This window comes from Eptatretus burgeri, chromosome 14 (genome assembly GCF_056783735.1).
Source record: "Eptatretus burgeri isolate ZD-2024b chromosome 14, Ebu_testis_v1, whole genome shotgun sequence".
NCBI lineage: Eukaryota > Metazoa > Chordata > Myxini > Myxiniformes > Myxinidae > Eptatretus > Eptatretus burgeri.
In genome coordinates, this window is record NC_140974.1 from 1,530,064 (window position 1) to 1,547,563 (window position 17,500).

At 46.3% G+C, this 17,500-nt stretch overlaps 1 protein-coding gene across 2 annotated transcripts in view; it reads right to left on the reverse strand.

Annotated features, from left to right (window-relative positions):
- NUP188 (nucleoporin 188) overlaps positions 1–17,500 on the reverse strand; it is a 117,637-nt gene that overhangs the window by 52,993 nt on the left and 47,144 nt on the right. For both annotated transcript variants that reach the window (XM_085855651.1, XM_085855650.1), the window contains exons 19-28: positions 12,687–12,763; positions 11,656–11,770; positions 11,370–11,490; positions 9,948–10,005; positions 9,726–9,848; positions 9,463–9,593; positions 6,042–6,148; positions 5,682–5,771; positions 5,326–5,505; positions 1,226–1,395 (exon numbers count right to left, since the gene is read on the reverse strand). In XM_085855651.1, the coding sequence (XP_085711777.1) occupies positions 1,226–1,395; positions 5,326–5,505; positions 5,682–5,771; positions 6,042–6,148; positions 9,463–9,593; positions 9,726–9,848; positions 9,948–10,005; positions 11,370–11,490; positions 11,656–11,770; positions 12,687–12,763 (1,172 nt within the window). The remainder of the gene's footprint in view (positions 1–1,225; positions 1,396–5,325; positions 5,506–5,681; positions 5,772–6,041; positions 6,149–9,462; positions 9,594–9,725; positions 9,849–9,947; positions 10,006–11,369; positions 11,491–11,655; positions 11,771–12,686; positions 12,764–17,500) is intronic.

Here is a 17,500-nt window from a genome sequence, read left to right on the forward strand (position 1 = left end):
CTCTAACATTGCACCACATTGCTCACATGATGGTTGTGCTACTCGGACGTTCAACTTCCTTAAAACTAGGTTCCCACTATCACGATGCGTGGCACGATTGAAATTGTGGTCTTAATCGTGGACTAATCGTGGTGATCCTATCAGATCTTGAGGTCAGTCGTGGCAATTGTGTTAATCGTAGAAAATTTTTGAACGGTTCAAAATTTTTCTACGATCAACACAATCAATTGTCAATCGGGATCATCGTATCAGATCGTATTGCATCGTAACAAAGCGCGACAGATCGCATCTAATCGTGCTTCCTAATAGTGGTGATCAGGATCGATCTTAGACAAGACAAACACCATGCTCTGAGAGACCACGATTTCAATTGTGCCACGCATCGTGATAGTGGGAACAGACTTTCAGAGAAATTCCATGATCAGCTACGAATGGCCAATCGTGGCGTTCGTAACGGATCGCACGACAGTGGGAACTAGCATAAACAATTATCGGTTCATGTAATCAAGCCTTAAAGTCAGAGGATTGCTGAATCCACCTGTGTATTACCCAAGACAGTGTCACGCCATGTCAACATTGCCTCTTACTGTGCCAACTGTCGTCGGCAACGTAACTGACGGTGCAGATGTCAATTACAGGTGCACAGTTGTTTTTACATTTATCCATAATATTTGGGGAAGTTATGTTATCAAAGATATATTCCCAGGAAAACTAATAGTTTTGCTGCTCATTGTTCAGCAATTGTGATCAGGGTGATGTGGGCCCTTTGTTTTTTCAATTGTTTTTGCAGCTTTCATACAATGTTGTGCCATTGAGGGTCTTAATTCCCCCTGAAAATCTGATTCTCTTTCCTTCTCTTTTACCCAACAGTTTCAGGTTTTCCAAACTGTCAGTGCACCAAGTTGTTCAGCTCCAATTACTAAATGACAACTTTCACTTTTGTTGACAGGTTCTTCTTCAAACAAGGTCAGCATTATGAAGATGACAGCAAGAATATAGGAATAACAAAATTTTGCTGAAAACATAAAATAGAAGGATGCAAACAATTAGTCGATATCAAGAATGCCACAACATGCAAGCCTCGATCAAATATCAAGTTTAAAAGGACAACAACAACAACAACAACAAAAACAACCATGAAACTGGAAATTATTTGATACATTCGGATGAGCTTTCTCAACACATGTACATGACAGGTAGATGAGACCATAAACATGGTTATAACCTGTCTCTCAGCAGAGAGGTGACCCCATCTCGACGGTCGTGCCACAGGGCATGCAAGAATCCAAGTGCCGCACAGTGTAGAACGGGAGGAACATACTTCGCCCCGCCACCTTTGCCGCTGACAAGTGCTAACACTGCAGGAACGCAACTCCATTTACCTACACTCACACCCTGCGCACGCACACATCTCACAACATGATCACTTGAGCAAGTGCAAGCAGTTCCAAAAACAGAACGAACAATCAAAAAAACTAAAACTAAAAGCAAACAGTGGCCAACACAGAAAACAAAATTACAGGGAAAACCAAGGGATCGCCAAGGTCATATCAAGCCAAGTCACAAAGATGAATGAAGGAAAACATACAACCAAAACTGGTAATTAACAACAGGGATTCCTTGGCAATTCTCGAGCAGGTGCTGAAGACCAAATATTGTTACGGTTATGAAAATGTACCCCGGGGCAGAGCATCCATGTACATGTAGGGTTCCCCAGAATGAGTTTTTTTTTTAGATTTGTGTATACAGGGTGTTTCAAAAAAAACCCCCAAAAACAAGTCGACTATTTGAACATTTCATTGTAGAAAAATTACAAAAGGTAGAAAGTTCAGTGATCCATTGATGGAAAGCAGACACCATGCCATTTTCAAATTGCTCATTATACTGCTTGTAATTGATTTTTTCAATGTGTGCTCTGCCTCTGTTCAAGCAGGCTTTGATCCTGACTCCAAAATTCTCCACAGCTCATCTGCAAGTGGCTGAAGTGGTAGCCTGACAGTAATCCTCCACCTCCTGTTTCAGGACAGCCAAGGTTCGCGGTTTGTTGGTATAACGTTGACCTTTGGCAGCACCCAAAAATAAAATAAAAATCCAATGGATTCAAATCTGGGCTGTGGGACGCCGACTCATGAGCTGTGTGTGCCCAGGCTGGTGACAATTTCCAAACAGCTGGTGGAGCAAGTCGATGATTTCACCTGCAGTGTGCGGTGGGGCACCGTCCTGCATGAACCATGAAAGTCTGAGTTGGTTTGGAGACGGTAATTGAGCAAGATCAGCGTGGAATCTGTGCAAGACCTCACAGTACCGCTCGCCGTTGACCATCACCGTCTTACCATTGGCATCCTCGAGCCAATATAGTCCCAGCATTCAATGCACATAAGCAAGTGGACTTGGGGCCCTTAAGAGACATCTCAGACACCTCTTCAGGAGGCTCAGCACCCCAGATGTTGTTGTTGTGAGTGTTGATAGCCCCATTCAAATGGAAGTGTGCTTCATCAGTGAACCACAAGGAGTTGATCCAATTTGGGTACGTTTCCATTCGGTCACTGAACCAATCACACATTGTTGTTCAACTTGCCATGTCATTCAGAGTTGGTGTATGCCTTCCAGATATGATGTTGGGTAAGAGCTTGAGTTCGGAAATGAGAATGTGCCACACAGATGAGGATGAGATTGCCAGTTCTCAGGAATGCCGATGGTGGGATTTATTCAGACTTTCGAGAGCAGAATCTCTCACAAGATCAATGTTCCCTTGGTCCTTGGTAATACTTGGTGGGTGACGACCGTAGCCTTTATTTTGATTTTTCACGCTTCCATGGGCTTGGAAGTGCTTCACAAACTGCTGGATGCTGTTAGACCAATGGAAAGACCATTACGTCTGTGAACATTGTAATACTAACAGTATCGTCGGCACACCTGCACATCTCAAACCACAAAGTTACGATTTTCAATTTTTGCTCCACTGTGAATACCACAGTTGAGTCTGACTGACTACTTGTTAGAAATGGCATACCACCATCACCACAATCTGCAAGAGAGAAGGGTGTAGCATAAGAAACCACAGAATGTCAGGCTGCTCAAATAGTCCACTTAAAAAATTATATAAAAACACCTTCGAGTCGATAGATCCTTGCCCTGTGTCTGAGGAGTTGAGGGTAGAAATGTGTTGTGAGGATTGTCTGTGTATTCCAGGTGTGATGCTTCCCTATTTGCCACTTCCAATCCACTCCACCAAACAATTCAACAACCCCTCCATCATCCCGTCAGTCTTTCCTTCAACCCTGCAGTCCGTTTATTCTTGGCCTTCGGTCTGTCTGTATGCATCTCCCTCACCACTCGATCCTCCCATTCCTTTATGATTCACAATTAACCATCTGTTCATCTGTCTCATCACCATAGACAATTAATCCTCCAGACTGGTCAAATTACCTTCCCACATTCTTCCTTCCCTGAACTCCTAGATTCGTTACGTGGAACAACGCTTCTCAGACACATGCACAGTACAAAGGAACAATTGCATGTGAGGGAGGAAGTGGGGGTGCTCCCTCTCTGCACCTGCACCACGAGGGGAGGGGCGGGGGCACCCGTGGGGTTTTCACACGTCACCTGTCGGACATGCATCGATGGGAAAGATGCTCGCATGACGTTTGCTCCCTTGTGGACATGCCCAGCATGGCACTTTTATAAAACGCCAGGACTCAGCTCGGTTCATGGCTGTTTGTCGATGCACCGACGACGCTGTTGTCAGTGCACCAGGGATGCAAGAACATCTCGGACTGCCTGTTCAGGAGGTGCTGGAACCCGGCTGTCCTGAGATACGAAGCGCAAGAGCAAGTTATGCTGGGGATGGTGGCAAGCGGCCCACGATGTAAGGGCACGGTGAAGTCTCTGTGGTGTTACGCAGCTCCATAGACACATACCACACAACACCAAACTCTCATCCTCTCATCCCCCGAACCCCATCTCACAATATGTGGCCCGACGCAACCCTGCTTGGTTGTGCGAGGTAAGTGAAGAGTCGAACCGATGCTTTTTACTGCCTCTTTCTGATCCTCCTGTCTCCTTTCCAGAATAAATGATGGCACCATGTCTGTTGAGTAAGTAAGCATATAAGAAGAAAATACAGTACATATTGGGGAAATCTGCTCTTCCACGTCTTTGCCTGCCTGTAGATACCTGCTTCATTAATTGCTTTGTAAATACATGCTTCTTGTGATTATTTCTTGTGTGTGTAAATAAATAGTGGTGACATTTCCAAACCTGCTCGTCTGTATCCTTTCTTTCATTGATCTAATGTGACGTGTACGGAGTGAAAGGACGGGAAGTTTTTGCCGCACTGTTTCGCTTCAGTCGTGATTAGCCAATGCCGCACCCATGGTTACGCTTGGCCGTAATGAATACTCGGGTGCGGACATTAGTTTAGGTCAGGAGGTCACCAATCGGTAACACGACATAAAAGGAGATAGGACCTTGTCAGACCTAATTATCCCAATCAGCATCCGTGGTTGCTTAACAACGCATCTGGCCGCGGAGTTATCTGATGGCCTCAGGGTCGGTCGTTGCGGTAGGTCCAAGTACACACCTCGTGAGCCCGGGCGTGTGCCGATACCGTTACATCATCATCTTGCGGATGAGCTTTTATAATCTGAACTCCATCCTCATCGGTTTGTTTTGAGTGGATGTTCAATGCTGCTTCCAATCACGTTTAGGTTTACTGAGGTTAATGGGCTGAAATTCAGATGATGGTGAGCAGTAGTATTCGGCTGCAGATAAAATCAACTCTGAGTTGTGCGTGTTTTGCACACATGCCGATGTGTATGTGCAGGGAATAGCGATGCATTGCAGTCAGAATGTTCATCTTGAAAAAGATGAAAGCGGTTACCCATGGAAAACCACAACCAAGTGGGGCACTTCCAACGCCCCCAGACTCCCCCTGCACACCAGTTCATCACCTAAGAACATGCTTAATGCAAAATCCTTTTTGCAGTCGATCACAATTACTCGATTGATCGGACAGCAGGTTAGAAAGCAATTCAAGCAGGAATTAAGCAAGGGTGCATCACAGAATTCCAGAGATCCAAAAAGTCAGCGTGCAGTGGTCCTGCATTACTGCACAATTAAAGTTTACATCTGCCAAAACAGTGCGGCAAAATATTGAGGTTATTCATTCTTCGAGTCATACACCAACTCCTTCCCACTTTTTGTTTCTGATTCTGGATATTAAACTAATGGGTTAAAAAACAAAAAGGCAACGGTGAATATCAGAACAGAGGAAATAAAAGAGTTAAAATCATGATATGAAAGAAAATTTTAAGTCCAACTCACCTTCTCTGTCCCATTGGCCACCTCTGTTTCTCCCACAGTGCTGGCACTCTGACCACTCTTGCCGTCATTTCCTGCACCGGTATCTCCAGCACGCAAGTCGAGAAAAAGTTCAATCAGACCGGGCTGAGTTTCCACGGAAACGGCCATGAACTCCAAGATGGTCGCTTTCATACGAGTGTCCTATACGTCCCATACCACACGTGATCGCAGTTAATCATAAACCTTTCATGATTAGCACCGAACTGGCAGTGCACATCGCTAAGATCTATTAACAAGCCTCATACATGGTGACAATTACGTCACTGTGGTTTCACGTGAGCTGCGTTAGTGATGGTCCGGTCATTGTAAGACTGCACCTCAGTGGGTTCCAGGAGGCGAGCAACAAAAGCATCGCGGATGGCAGAAGCTTTATGGCCGAGACAAGCTGTCACCGACATGGGGGCTGCCTGAAAATAGACATAAGGAAGAAAAGGGCAAAGTTTACATGCTGACAAAGGTGTGAGATGGCCTTCTGAGTGGGGTAACTGGATAGTCCACTTGGAGATACAGAAAATGATGTTGAAATGACAAACCACAATAATTGGGCAATCTTGGTGAAAATGCAGTGTGGTTAAGCCAGATTATAAAAGTCTTCATATGAAGAAAAGTGAGAAAGGGTTGAGGTGTATTCGGTATTTGGTGATCATCAGGGGCAATGTCGGTTGGGTGGAGCTCACCGTGGAGAGCCGCTTGAGCAACAGGATAGCCATTCGGGGCAATCCAGGGTCGAAGCGATGGTGAACATACTGTGCCAAGACAGCCAACACGCTGCAAGCCTGCACACCTACAAAGGACAGGCACACCTGCATTGTTTTACCTTCCCGATGATTCGAGGTATGGTATGGGCTTTGCCAATTCTCGAGCAAAACTCAAACAAACTGCCAATCAACACATCAAAAATAACGTTTATTACAATTTCAATCAAGGAAAATATATTAAACCTATTTGGAAATGTATTAGTGCAAGTCCATTTTAACTGTCTGAAGGTTATATAAGATGTCAAATATATTACATTGCATCCTCTGGGTGTCATTCTCAAATATATCAATGAGGAACAGCCAGTTTTGCATTCTTGCCTGATCGCATGGCTCATGGATGCTAGCATCACAGGTATAAATCCCACATAACATTGATTCACCCATTACCCTTTCATGTCATCTTTTACTAAAAGGAGCAGCATCCATCTGCCATGCTCTATTCCAAAGGGTTCAGTTCATGTTGTCATGGGATAATAAAAATGGTACAGTCAGAAAACACGGCCTGGTACACCCATCACCAGCCAAACAAACACCAGAGGCCAAACCATTGCTGTGCAACTCGATTCTTTACACGCACGCACGCACACGTCTCGAAGCCTGGACGGACTTGTATTGCTGCGCCTCGTCACTTGCAGATTTCCCTACTTGGGTCTACCGATGGAGAATGCGAGGCCTCAAATTTCACACCAAGAAGAGGGAGAGGAGTAAGAAAGAGGACAATCTCGAAGGAAGATTGGTGACCTAGCCAAGGTGGAGAGGCTTGAGGGAAGACAGAAGAGTACGCCGCTGCCAGGCGTGCGTGGCTTGAGAGCTAGCGTGCTGTCGACGCAGGGAACTAAGTCTTGTGTGCCCACTGTCTCACGTGGGACTCAGGAGGATTCTGCCGAGGGAGGCGCGGCCCGGGATGGAGAGCTCTGTCGGGAGGAGATGAGAGGCGAGTGAGGCTCTACGGACGGTGAAGCGCGTCGTTTAGGCCCCACGGATGATTGCATATCAGACGCCTCACATGGAGCTGTGGGCAGTTGCTGTGTTGAGGGCTGGCAACGAAAGTCAAAGCCCTCATAAGCCATCCACAGAGAAAGGAAGTAATCCCGAAGTGATACGATACCCGAGGGAAATGAATGGTGCCGAGATGCTGGGAGAGGATGGGGGAGGGGGCAGGACGATGGGGGGAGCATGGCAAGAGGAGGGGAAGAATGGGGGAGGGGCAGGATAAAGGGAGGAGAAAAGTGTGTTGAAAACAAAAGAAAACAAAACACGAAATATTGGAACACAGACTCCGCAAATAAATTGTGTGTGTGTGTGTGTGTGTGTGTGTGTGTGTGTGTGTGTGTGTGTGTGTGTGTGTGTGTGTGTGTGTGTGTGTGTGTGTGTGTGTGTGTGTGTGTGTGTGTGTGTGTGTGTGTGTGTGCGCGTCTCTGTCTGTGTGTCTGTGCAGTCACAAATCCGAGCAGACGGGATTCGTGCTGAATCACAAAGAGCCTGCACCTCCTCTTTTAGAGAAGATCATCTCACAAAGCGACAGGAATCTGCACGGAGTCAAAAGACTGATGAGGTGCTCCCTGTTTTAGCAAACAATAGATCGAGCTCCAGAGAAGAAATATAAAGAAAGAAAAATGGAGCAAAGAGGAGAAGGAAGTCATCTTTCAATACCGGGTCTATTCAGTCCATGAACTTTGGGGAATGACAGGCAGGGGGAAACGATTCATGGAACAGCGGGGGAAAACAAAACTCGCGACTAGACTGGAGATGGTCCCAGTATATAAATTTTCCAGGATTTCAGACAGCATATAAGTTACTGAATAGAAAATGTATAAAAGAGATAACAGACAAAGCCAGAGAACAAGCAGAAGAAGATTTAAAGACAATGAAAGTCAAGGAGCTGCCGGGAGGTGGACAGAGGGGAGTGAGGAGTTAACCGTGAGGGCACAGGGCGAGACTCGGTGGCAAAACCGGGGCTTGGGACAGGGTGCCATCAGAAACTCAGCAGCGAGGACGAGTAATGGAGTGAGGAGTGGATACGGACCCACTGCATGGAGAGAAGACAGACCTGACCCATTGACATGAACCAGGCGGCACTTGCACCAGCAGGGGTGGGGAGGGGGGTGGATAAGGATGGCATGGGAGAGAGAGTGACAGAACGAAGGAGAGGGAGAGATGAAGTGCAGGGAAGGCAGATAATGATGGGCAACAAAAGGATGGAGAATGGCAGAATGAGGGAAAGGAAGAAGAGAAGGAAGATGAAAAGCAGTGTGAACTGGAGGAAGAACTGGCCAACAAAATAGAGGAAATTATATCGAAACCACTCAAAGAAAAACAAATTATCGGATCTGGATTCGGATCTTCACCAAAATTTAAACAATTAATCCTCGTCACACACAACATGTCCACCAAGTTTCATCCGAATCCGTCCACAACTTTTTGAGATATCATGCTATATATCATTTTTGGCCCCATCTCTCAATGTGGTGAAGAATCACTTAAACAATTCTATTAGTCTGATCCGGATCCTGATCCTCACCAAAATCTAATCAGTTCGTCCTTGTCACACACCGAACCTGTCCACCAAATTTCATCAGAATGTCCCCAACTTTTTGAGATACCACGCACACAAACAGATAAAGTCAGGGGTGAAAACATAACCTCCTTCCACCTACGATGGCGGAGGTAAAAATAAAAAAACTACCCTCATCCATGGCCACACCGCCAACAACGCAATCACAACCTGGGCCTCAACAGTATCCTGGGTACAAAACTCCATCCCATCGATGACACATAAATTACTCTTCCAGGTCCGATTGTGTTTACCTTTTACACCTGCACTATGGACACCACCCACAGCTCTTACAGCACAAACATAGACTCAGTGACACCACCGACGTCACCTGCAAGCCAGGCCACCCCACACACACAATAAAACATATGAGGGAACACTGCGTGGTACGAGCTCCACAAAGGCAAGAACACAACAGCTTAGATTTGTGTGATCTCCGAGTCACTCACGGGAGATCGACTGGCTATGTCTGTGCCACAGGCCCGTTTAAACAGAAATGAGCAGGGCTAATAAACAAAAAAAAAAAACCTTTCTTCCCATGTTTTACTCCATTTTACATCATCAATGAGACTCACAGGGATGTGTGCAATGCAATATGTGCAACATGCTTTCTTTTGATTAAACCTGCCAGCTCGGCGATGGGTAAGCATGACGAGTTGGAACTAATGTAAAAGTAAAAAGGTCTCCTCATACTTTTGTTCTACATGGGATACAGTGCAAGCCCCTCTGTGAGTCTTACATGCTGTAGAAATATTTAACCTCATAGAAAAGTGAGTGTGCAAGCACCTTGAGGATGAATCAGTGCGAGCTCGAGTGCACAAAGTGGTCCAGGGGGCTTCAGTCTGAGGGAATTGTTGGCCAGTGATAGTGCCAGCTTCACCTGCTGCACCAGCTGTATTCCTGGCCCTTCTAACGAGCTGCACAAACAACACACTTGCATATCACATATTTGTTGCCTGATATTTAAGGAAAATCAAACACAGGTAAATAGGAAGTATGATGTGCAAATGATCTACTACTACACCTCCTCATGCTCTTCACATCATTACCTGGGTTGGATGGAAAGTGCAGCGTCCAAGGCACTTGGCCCAATGGCTGCCAGAGAGGCGAGCGTTGCTCCTGCCTCCGTGTGCAGAAGAGCATTCAAACATAGCGAGTGCAGCCCCGTGTCGCTGCACATGTGGGAGTACATGAACCAAGTGGTTTGATTGTCCGTCGCAGCAAGATTAATAGGGCAAAAAGGAGCAACAGGGAGAGTGCAGTGCAAGTACCTTGTATCATGTGATCCACAATTAAGGACATGATGAAGTAGATCCAAACAGACACGGCCTGTGGGATTTACACCGGGATGAGCTGGAATTCATTCACAACAGGCCATCTGATCGACATATTATATACACACTTGGCAATGGGGGGAAATTCGTTGTGACTGATGAAGGATGTACTTCTCCATCAGCAATCGGTCATTGACTGGTTGTTGATGGTGAAGTTCATCCTTTATCAGATGGTGAAGTAGCAACAAATGTTGATATCAAATCGGACGTGAGGGTTAAGGGTAACATCCGTCGCAATATTCACATTCAATACTCATCAAACTGCACATTTATTACAAGTTATTACAAATGCAGTGTATTATCTTGTCCAATAGGAGGGTGCAAAGGTAGTGCACTTCATATTTGAGCTGTTGAGTCTGGGTTTGATTGCCCGACGCGAATAGAAACCGAAAGATTGGTGATTCGCAGGCAGGGTGGTGCATCAAAAAGTGGTCCATCTATCAAATGGGACATTGCACCGATGACCGGTTTAATAACAATGACTGCTCGTGGATGTTAAAGATTCCGTGATGTCCTTTGGGGAAGAGTTGCTGCCTTATCCAGCTTCAGTCAAATGTAAGATCTGGTCAGTAATTTCACTAAATAATTGTTGGACTCTTCAATGATGTCACCGAAGCACAAGGTCCGTTGCTCTCAAATCGCAGGCACAACAGTGGTCTCTCTTTCTACCATCGACTCTCCAACATTACTCCCTCTGCCCTCTGTCATCTGACCCTCCTTATCGACTTCAAGATGCTTTGTGAGCCCCATATTTATTTTATCAATTTGGTAAGGTAAATTTCCGGACGCCGAGGGAACTGATAGTAAATGAACTGCCAACAAAACTGAACACTTGAAGAGTTGACGCCAAAAATGTTGTCTTCTCCTTGCTTCCCACGGTGAGTTAGCACACCTCGATCAATGTTACGTTCATTCCATCCACAATTAAAATTTTAAAATGCCATTGTTACATCCGCAGCCGAAGGTGAAGAAGGTTCTGTTTTCACCCCTTTCTGTCCGTTTGTTTGTGTGCAGCATATCTCGAAAAGTTGTGGACAGGTTGGGTGTGTGACAAGGACGAACTGATTAGATATTGGTGAAGATCAAGATCCGGATCAGACTCCTCGTGATTCTTCACCATTGAGAGATCAGGCTCAAAAACGATATATAACATGATCTCAAGAATGTATTGGACCAGATATGTTCTTGTGGATCAGGTATTATGGGGCAGAGGAGGTATGCTTTCTACCGAGTGCCCTTCCGGTTTTGGTTTGTTACAGTACAAGTATTCCTTTATGTATTTTGCCCCCGATTTGCCCATGAAGGTGTGAGGTTGAGGTATATCTGGTAGATGTGCATGATACAAAGTAGGAAAAATACCTATGGACAGCCGCTCATCTGGGTGAAGGTAGTTCCACTTCAAGAACCGTGGGAAAATCTCTCGAAGGACGAAAACGAAGCAAGGTCCGAGTCCTGATCCTTGAGCAGTACTCAGCAAGCCCTACCAATGATTTAGCAGAGAAATAGGTCAGGTCATTAGCATTTTCCCAAAACCGGTCACTGTCCTCCTCAATGGCATCAGCTCCTTCCACCCATTTTACCAATACCCCTTGAACCTCCATTTACATTTTATCAATTCAAAACCACTCGTTATTCGAGCTCTCACCTTTGTGAGTGCAGACACTAACTTGAGGAAAGACAAAGTGACCTTGAATTCACCCTGTGGACGTTCATATGACACCAGAAACTGTCCAAAGTTTCCAGGATGTAATCCTTCACCACTGTTCAGCACAAAGAATTGCCACATGGACATACATCTCTGAACAGCAAAGCATGGGACACAGCATTGTGAATACAAATATTATGTAAATACCCAACATGCTCAAGTGATTTCATTTCACCAGTTTTAAGGTTCCGATCTGAACCTACCGATGGTTCAAGATGCTGGGATCCCTGGTTGTGAACCCAAATAAACAATGCCAATTTGTCCATTGTCAACTATCCATTCCATCCATTGAGACCATGCTCTGTGCAGAGCGTTGATGGTGCCGAAGCAGTCTCCTCGGCTATTAGGTACAATCCTGGACGGGTCGCCACTCCGACACAGGATACTAGCAAGCTGGCACTCATTTTGCTAACCTTGGAAGGATGAGGAGCAGAGTCAACCCCACCTGGTATTAATTCAACAGCAGAGTGGGATTTGAACTCAAGACCCGAGGATCCCAAGCCCACCACCCTAACCATTAAACCAACATCAGGCATATTGTCAACAAACACCCATATAATTCATGTAAAAGTGCACTCGTCCTACGTGTGATTGATGTACGGGTTCCACCAAGTGCCTGAGATCGCTGTTATGGAAAAGCAATCTCGGTGGGAAGCTGCTCGCATCCACTTTGATAATTTGATTGGACTATTGAGTTGTTGCAAGTGCTTGCTGCAGGCTGCCAGATGGGGGGTTTGTATGCATCTACACTGTTCCTTTTACGTCTGTTTTTCTCTGTTACGTCCTGATCTGTTCAGTGTACTAGCTCTTCTAAGAGCCTCGACTACGTAGACAAATAAAAAGGGGGGCCCTACAGGTTTTGGGCTCAACCGATCCTCTGTGGTATTAAAAAAAAAAAAAAAAGAATGTGTGCAGAGTGGTTTGTAAAGTGGGAGTGATTTTAAACCATGGAAAATGTGAATACAACGGACCTCAACAAGCGAGTGAGCGTGGTGGGGCAAGTCATGAAAGTAGGGAGAAATCCCGTGTGTTGCACATCAATCCAGACCTGCAAAGAGAGACAAGCACTTCATGACAACTCTTCATCTGCTTTAACAAACTGCTTTCCTCACAGACAGCAACACAAAACTCCTTTACCTCCCTGTAATGTAAAACTTTACTGGTGTGACGAGCATTACATATCAGGAGCACGAGTAAAGTTCTCCAAGGAGACAGAAAAAAAACAAAAGATTATATCGATGGTACAAAACAGGGGGAAGAGTTCTTACACTGGAAGTCCATCCAGTGATCAGTCTCAGACACGTAATTCGCCCACAACAGACACAAAGAGCACGCCTCAAGAGGATGAGACAAACGGACGAACATTCCACTCCTGTCATTCTGTGAGAGATCTGTGCGTGCCATCTTGTTGGTTGTGCCATCTTGCTGAGCGTGCCATCTTGTTGGTCGTGCCATCTTGTTGGCCGTGCCATCTTATTGAGCATGCCATCTTGGTGTTTGTGCCATCTTGTTGGGTGTGCCATCTTGTTGAGTGTGCCATCTTGTTGGGTGTGCCATCTTGTTGGGTGTGCCATCTTGTTGGTTGTGCCATCTTGTTGGTTGTGCCATCTTGTTGGTTGTGCCAGTGTTGGCCGTGCCATCTTATTGAGCATGCCATCTTGTTGGTTGTGCCATCTTGTTGGTTGTGCCAGTGTTGGTTGTGCCATCTTGTTGAGTGTGCCATCTTGTTGGGTGTGCCATCTTGTTGGTTGTGCCATCTTGTTGGTTGTGACATCTTGGTGGCTTTTTTTCCTTCTGTGCATTGGCTCATTGTCACATTCAGCTAATAGATCAGCAAAGTTGCACAAATTCACAAAACCATGCATTTCAAACCTGTGTTTAAGAGAGAAGATTATTTGAATGGCGATTCCTCACTCACAAAATGATGAATAAGACGTATTATTGCAGGGCCGGGTATCGGCGGCGAGCACAACCGCTAGATGGAGCAGTACAGTCGGCTCCACCGATCACCCGGAATTTAGATCGTACTTTTTCGGAAAACTCCGAGAAGTACGGGTCCCTTTTCGGACCATGAAGCGTCAATATTTCTACCACGTGGTTCAGGGTTATTTGCCAATTTTCAAAATACCTGGAGATCCATGTGGCGATTTACTGAGTCTCCACACCCTCGATGGCACCTGTACAGAACGAGCAGCTAGTGTACTCGAACCGCGTGTGACTTGAGCGGACGATCACCAAAGTCCCGTCGGTCCAAATGTCCCCTTACAGCGGCACAACGGCCTTGCTCATTTTCCAACACGCAGCACGCTAAGCCAATGGAGGAAAGGACACGAACGAGCTGATACATTTCACAAAGGGGTATATTTATTAAACAAATAGGGAAATGAGGGGAGCACACAGGGGCAGAGTTATCCGAATATTAATAAGCACGTATGTACAAGCAAAAAGCACTTAATAATTCATTACATATTGCACTGGTGCCACAAACACGCACACACACACACACACACACACACACACACACACACACACACACACACACACACACACACACACACACACACACACACACACACACCCAAAATAATTCGGACCAAAGTGGTCTTTATTTGGACCTCCAGCCCAGAGGACAGTCAAGCTGAAGACCAGATTCTGTCTCGGACCTGTCCACCTCATGTGGTCTTCGCGCGGGGTCGAACCGGGCACCAGCAGGAGGCGAGCCGAACCCAGACACCAGCGAGAGACGAGCCAAATCCAGCGGCAGGGACGCAGCGTGCAACCCCTGCGGCTCTCGTGTCTCTCAACCCCTTGGTGTTGTCGGCAGGAGGAGGAGGAGGAAGAAGCCAAGGAAGAGAGAAGAGACCACGCAAGAGGAACTCAGTCCGGACGCACCGCGCCCTTATTCACCCGGTCTCCGGGGGAGGTGACCCTCCGCCCCTCCCGCTCTCCCTGACTGGACGGTTTTGGCGCGCAGAACTGCTCGTCGCCCTGCCATTGGGCAAAACGAGCGGCAAGTCCAGCGATTGGCCTGGGGCGTGGTAACGTCACGTGGACCCCTTTCCTCCTGTCGCGGGCCGTGATTGGCTGAGTGGTGGTCACCCCACCCATAGCACGCCAATTGGTCGAGGGCCGCCACGAGGCCCCTCCTTGAACTCCGCCTTCTTCCAAAGGACCGCCCCTCCAACAGGAAGTTGGACAACATGGTTCTGCGTGGGCTCTGCCCACGTACGTGCTGACACGCACGCAGACAATGGTGTCGAGCAGAGCGAGGGGAAGATGATGCTGGCGTTGTCGTAGTCATGAGGGGTGCAAAATAAAAGAAAACCCTGACTATCAAAGTAACTCACAGCGCAAGTACATTTATTTCACCCATTAAACGCGGCACGGGGATCCTAACTAAATACACATACCTACCGAAATAACTGAGCTATAGGAGAACCTGAATGTCTGTGTGCTGTAAACTACCAAATCTGCAACAGTATTACCAAATTAAGTCCATGGTGTTAACAGCGCAAGTACAAAATGACGTCATGATCTGTGCGACGTACAACAGCATTAGATGTGCAGAGTGAAGCGCCTCAAGATTGCATACCTTGGAACTTGTGCTTCATCTTCGTTCGTATGCAGCACAAGGATGCAGGACAGCCTTACTGGGTGAGGGTGTGGCTGTGCTGTTGATGCATTGCCCTCTGCTGTTAACGCGGGAATTTGTAATTTGTCTGTGGTGCTGGCGACAACTTGCCTACTCTCCGCAAAGGACACCGAGAGATCTTTAACGTACACCAACTAATGCTTGCAGACGGGACACACAGTTTAACATCCATCCAAGGGACGGCACACACATCGATGAATCACATTTTACGTGTGAAACACCGGGATGACAGTTTATCATTCGGTCGGGATTCAAACCCAGGCGAGACAGCTGAGAGAGGGGTATGCGTAACTCGAGGCCATCCCGTCATCAGCTCAGAGCTTGCACTGATAATTATTAATCATTAATCATGCGCTAATAATTACTGATTATTAAAGTGAGTAAAACTGATGGAAAGTTGTCATTCACACAAACAAGGAAAGCAGAACATTAACACATGTCCTTCACTAGGAGGCTGCAACAATGAGACGATGACCATCAATAGGAAGAGGCAAAGGAAGAATCCTGACGCAGCGGCACACAGCTTTGGGCCTGGATCCAAAAGCCCCTTCATGTGTCGGGATGGAATATTGAACCTACATCCCAGCATATTGCTGGCATCGGAATTTGAATTTATATGAGAGAGAGACAGAGAGAGTATGTGTGTGTGTGTGTGTGTGTGTGTGTGTGTGTGTGTGTGTGTGTGTGTGTGTGTGTGTGTGTGTGTGTGTGTGTGTGTGTGTGTGTGTGTGTGTGTGTGTGTGTGTGTGTGTGTGTGTGTGTGTGTGTGTGTGTGTGTGTGTATAACTGGAGTTACCTCACTGAAACTTGCTTTTTTAATCATCTCCCAGTTGTCATGGAAATATTCAAGATAATTGGAATATGTCAAGATGTAATGAACAAAATGGCCAGATGGTGCATATGAAACGTATATTGTAATAAGTTTAAACTCATGAGATGATGCTGCTTAATTTCGATAGACTGAAATCCTATCGATATTGGCTAATTGTCAATAACAAAATGTCAGTCTGGTCTGGCCCAGCTTCTCCATGATCCACACAACTAAGTTGGAGTATGCTGTGTTGGGACGGAATGTGTCAGGATAGAAAATAAATAAAATAAACACGACAGAGTCAATATTGGTGATGGTAATTTTTAATAATGCTTAAAGTGGTTAGGGTGGCTGGCTTGGGATATTAGGGTCCTAAGTTTGAGCCACTGTCGGCCGTTGAAGTAACACCAGGTGGGGATGACTCGAGCTTGTCATCTTTTCGAGGTCAGCAAAATGAACACCAGTGTACTGGTAATCGAGGAATTGCATCAGCAGCAAAGCCATGCCCTCAACCAATGATGCAACCAGCAGCCACAGGCTACACCCGAAGAAGAAGAATGATTCTCATCAATGGTAACGAATAAAAAATTGAAGAAACACAGTGATTTGAGACCTTTCCTCAGCTATTCTGTGAAGTACCCTGTGCCGAGTTGAGAGGTCAATTCTCTCCCGATCAATACTTTCTCTTTCACCATAAAAACTCACCAACTTTGTTTGTCTCAATCGAAAACTGCTGAGCATTCACATGGGGTATACAACCCAGCCACTGTGGTTGCACAAGTTAGTGCACTCTCAGCGCCGGTCCCAAGCCCGGATAAACGGGGAGGGTTGCGTCAGGAAGGGCATCCGGTATAAAAGCTGTGCCAAATAAATATGTGGATCATAAACCGCATTTCCATACCGGATCGGTCGAGGCCCGGGTTACCAACGACCGCCACCGGTACCGGTGGCCAGCAGGGTACTGGTGGAAACTGTGTTACTGCTGGGTGAAGGAGGAGAAGGAGAGGGGGAAGGCGTGTCCAGAGGCAGTGGGAGAGGGGGAAGGGTAGAAGTGTGGAGGTGAGAGTTGGAACTCTGAATGTTGGGACGATGACTGGCAAAGGGCGAGAGTTGGCTGATATGATGGAGAGAAGAAAGGTGGACATACCGTGTGTACAAGAGACCAAGTGGATGGGGAGTAAGGCTAGGAGCATTGGAGGTGGTTTCAAACTGTTCTACCATGGTGTGGATGGGAGGAGAAATGGTGTCGGGGTAATCCTGAAGGAAGATTATGTCAAGAGGGTATTGGAGGTGAGGAGAGTGTCGGACCGAGTGCTGAGTGT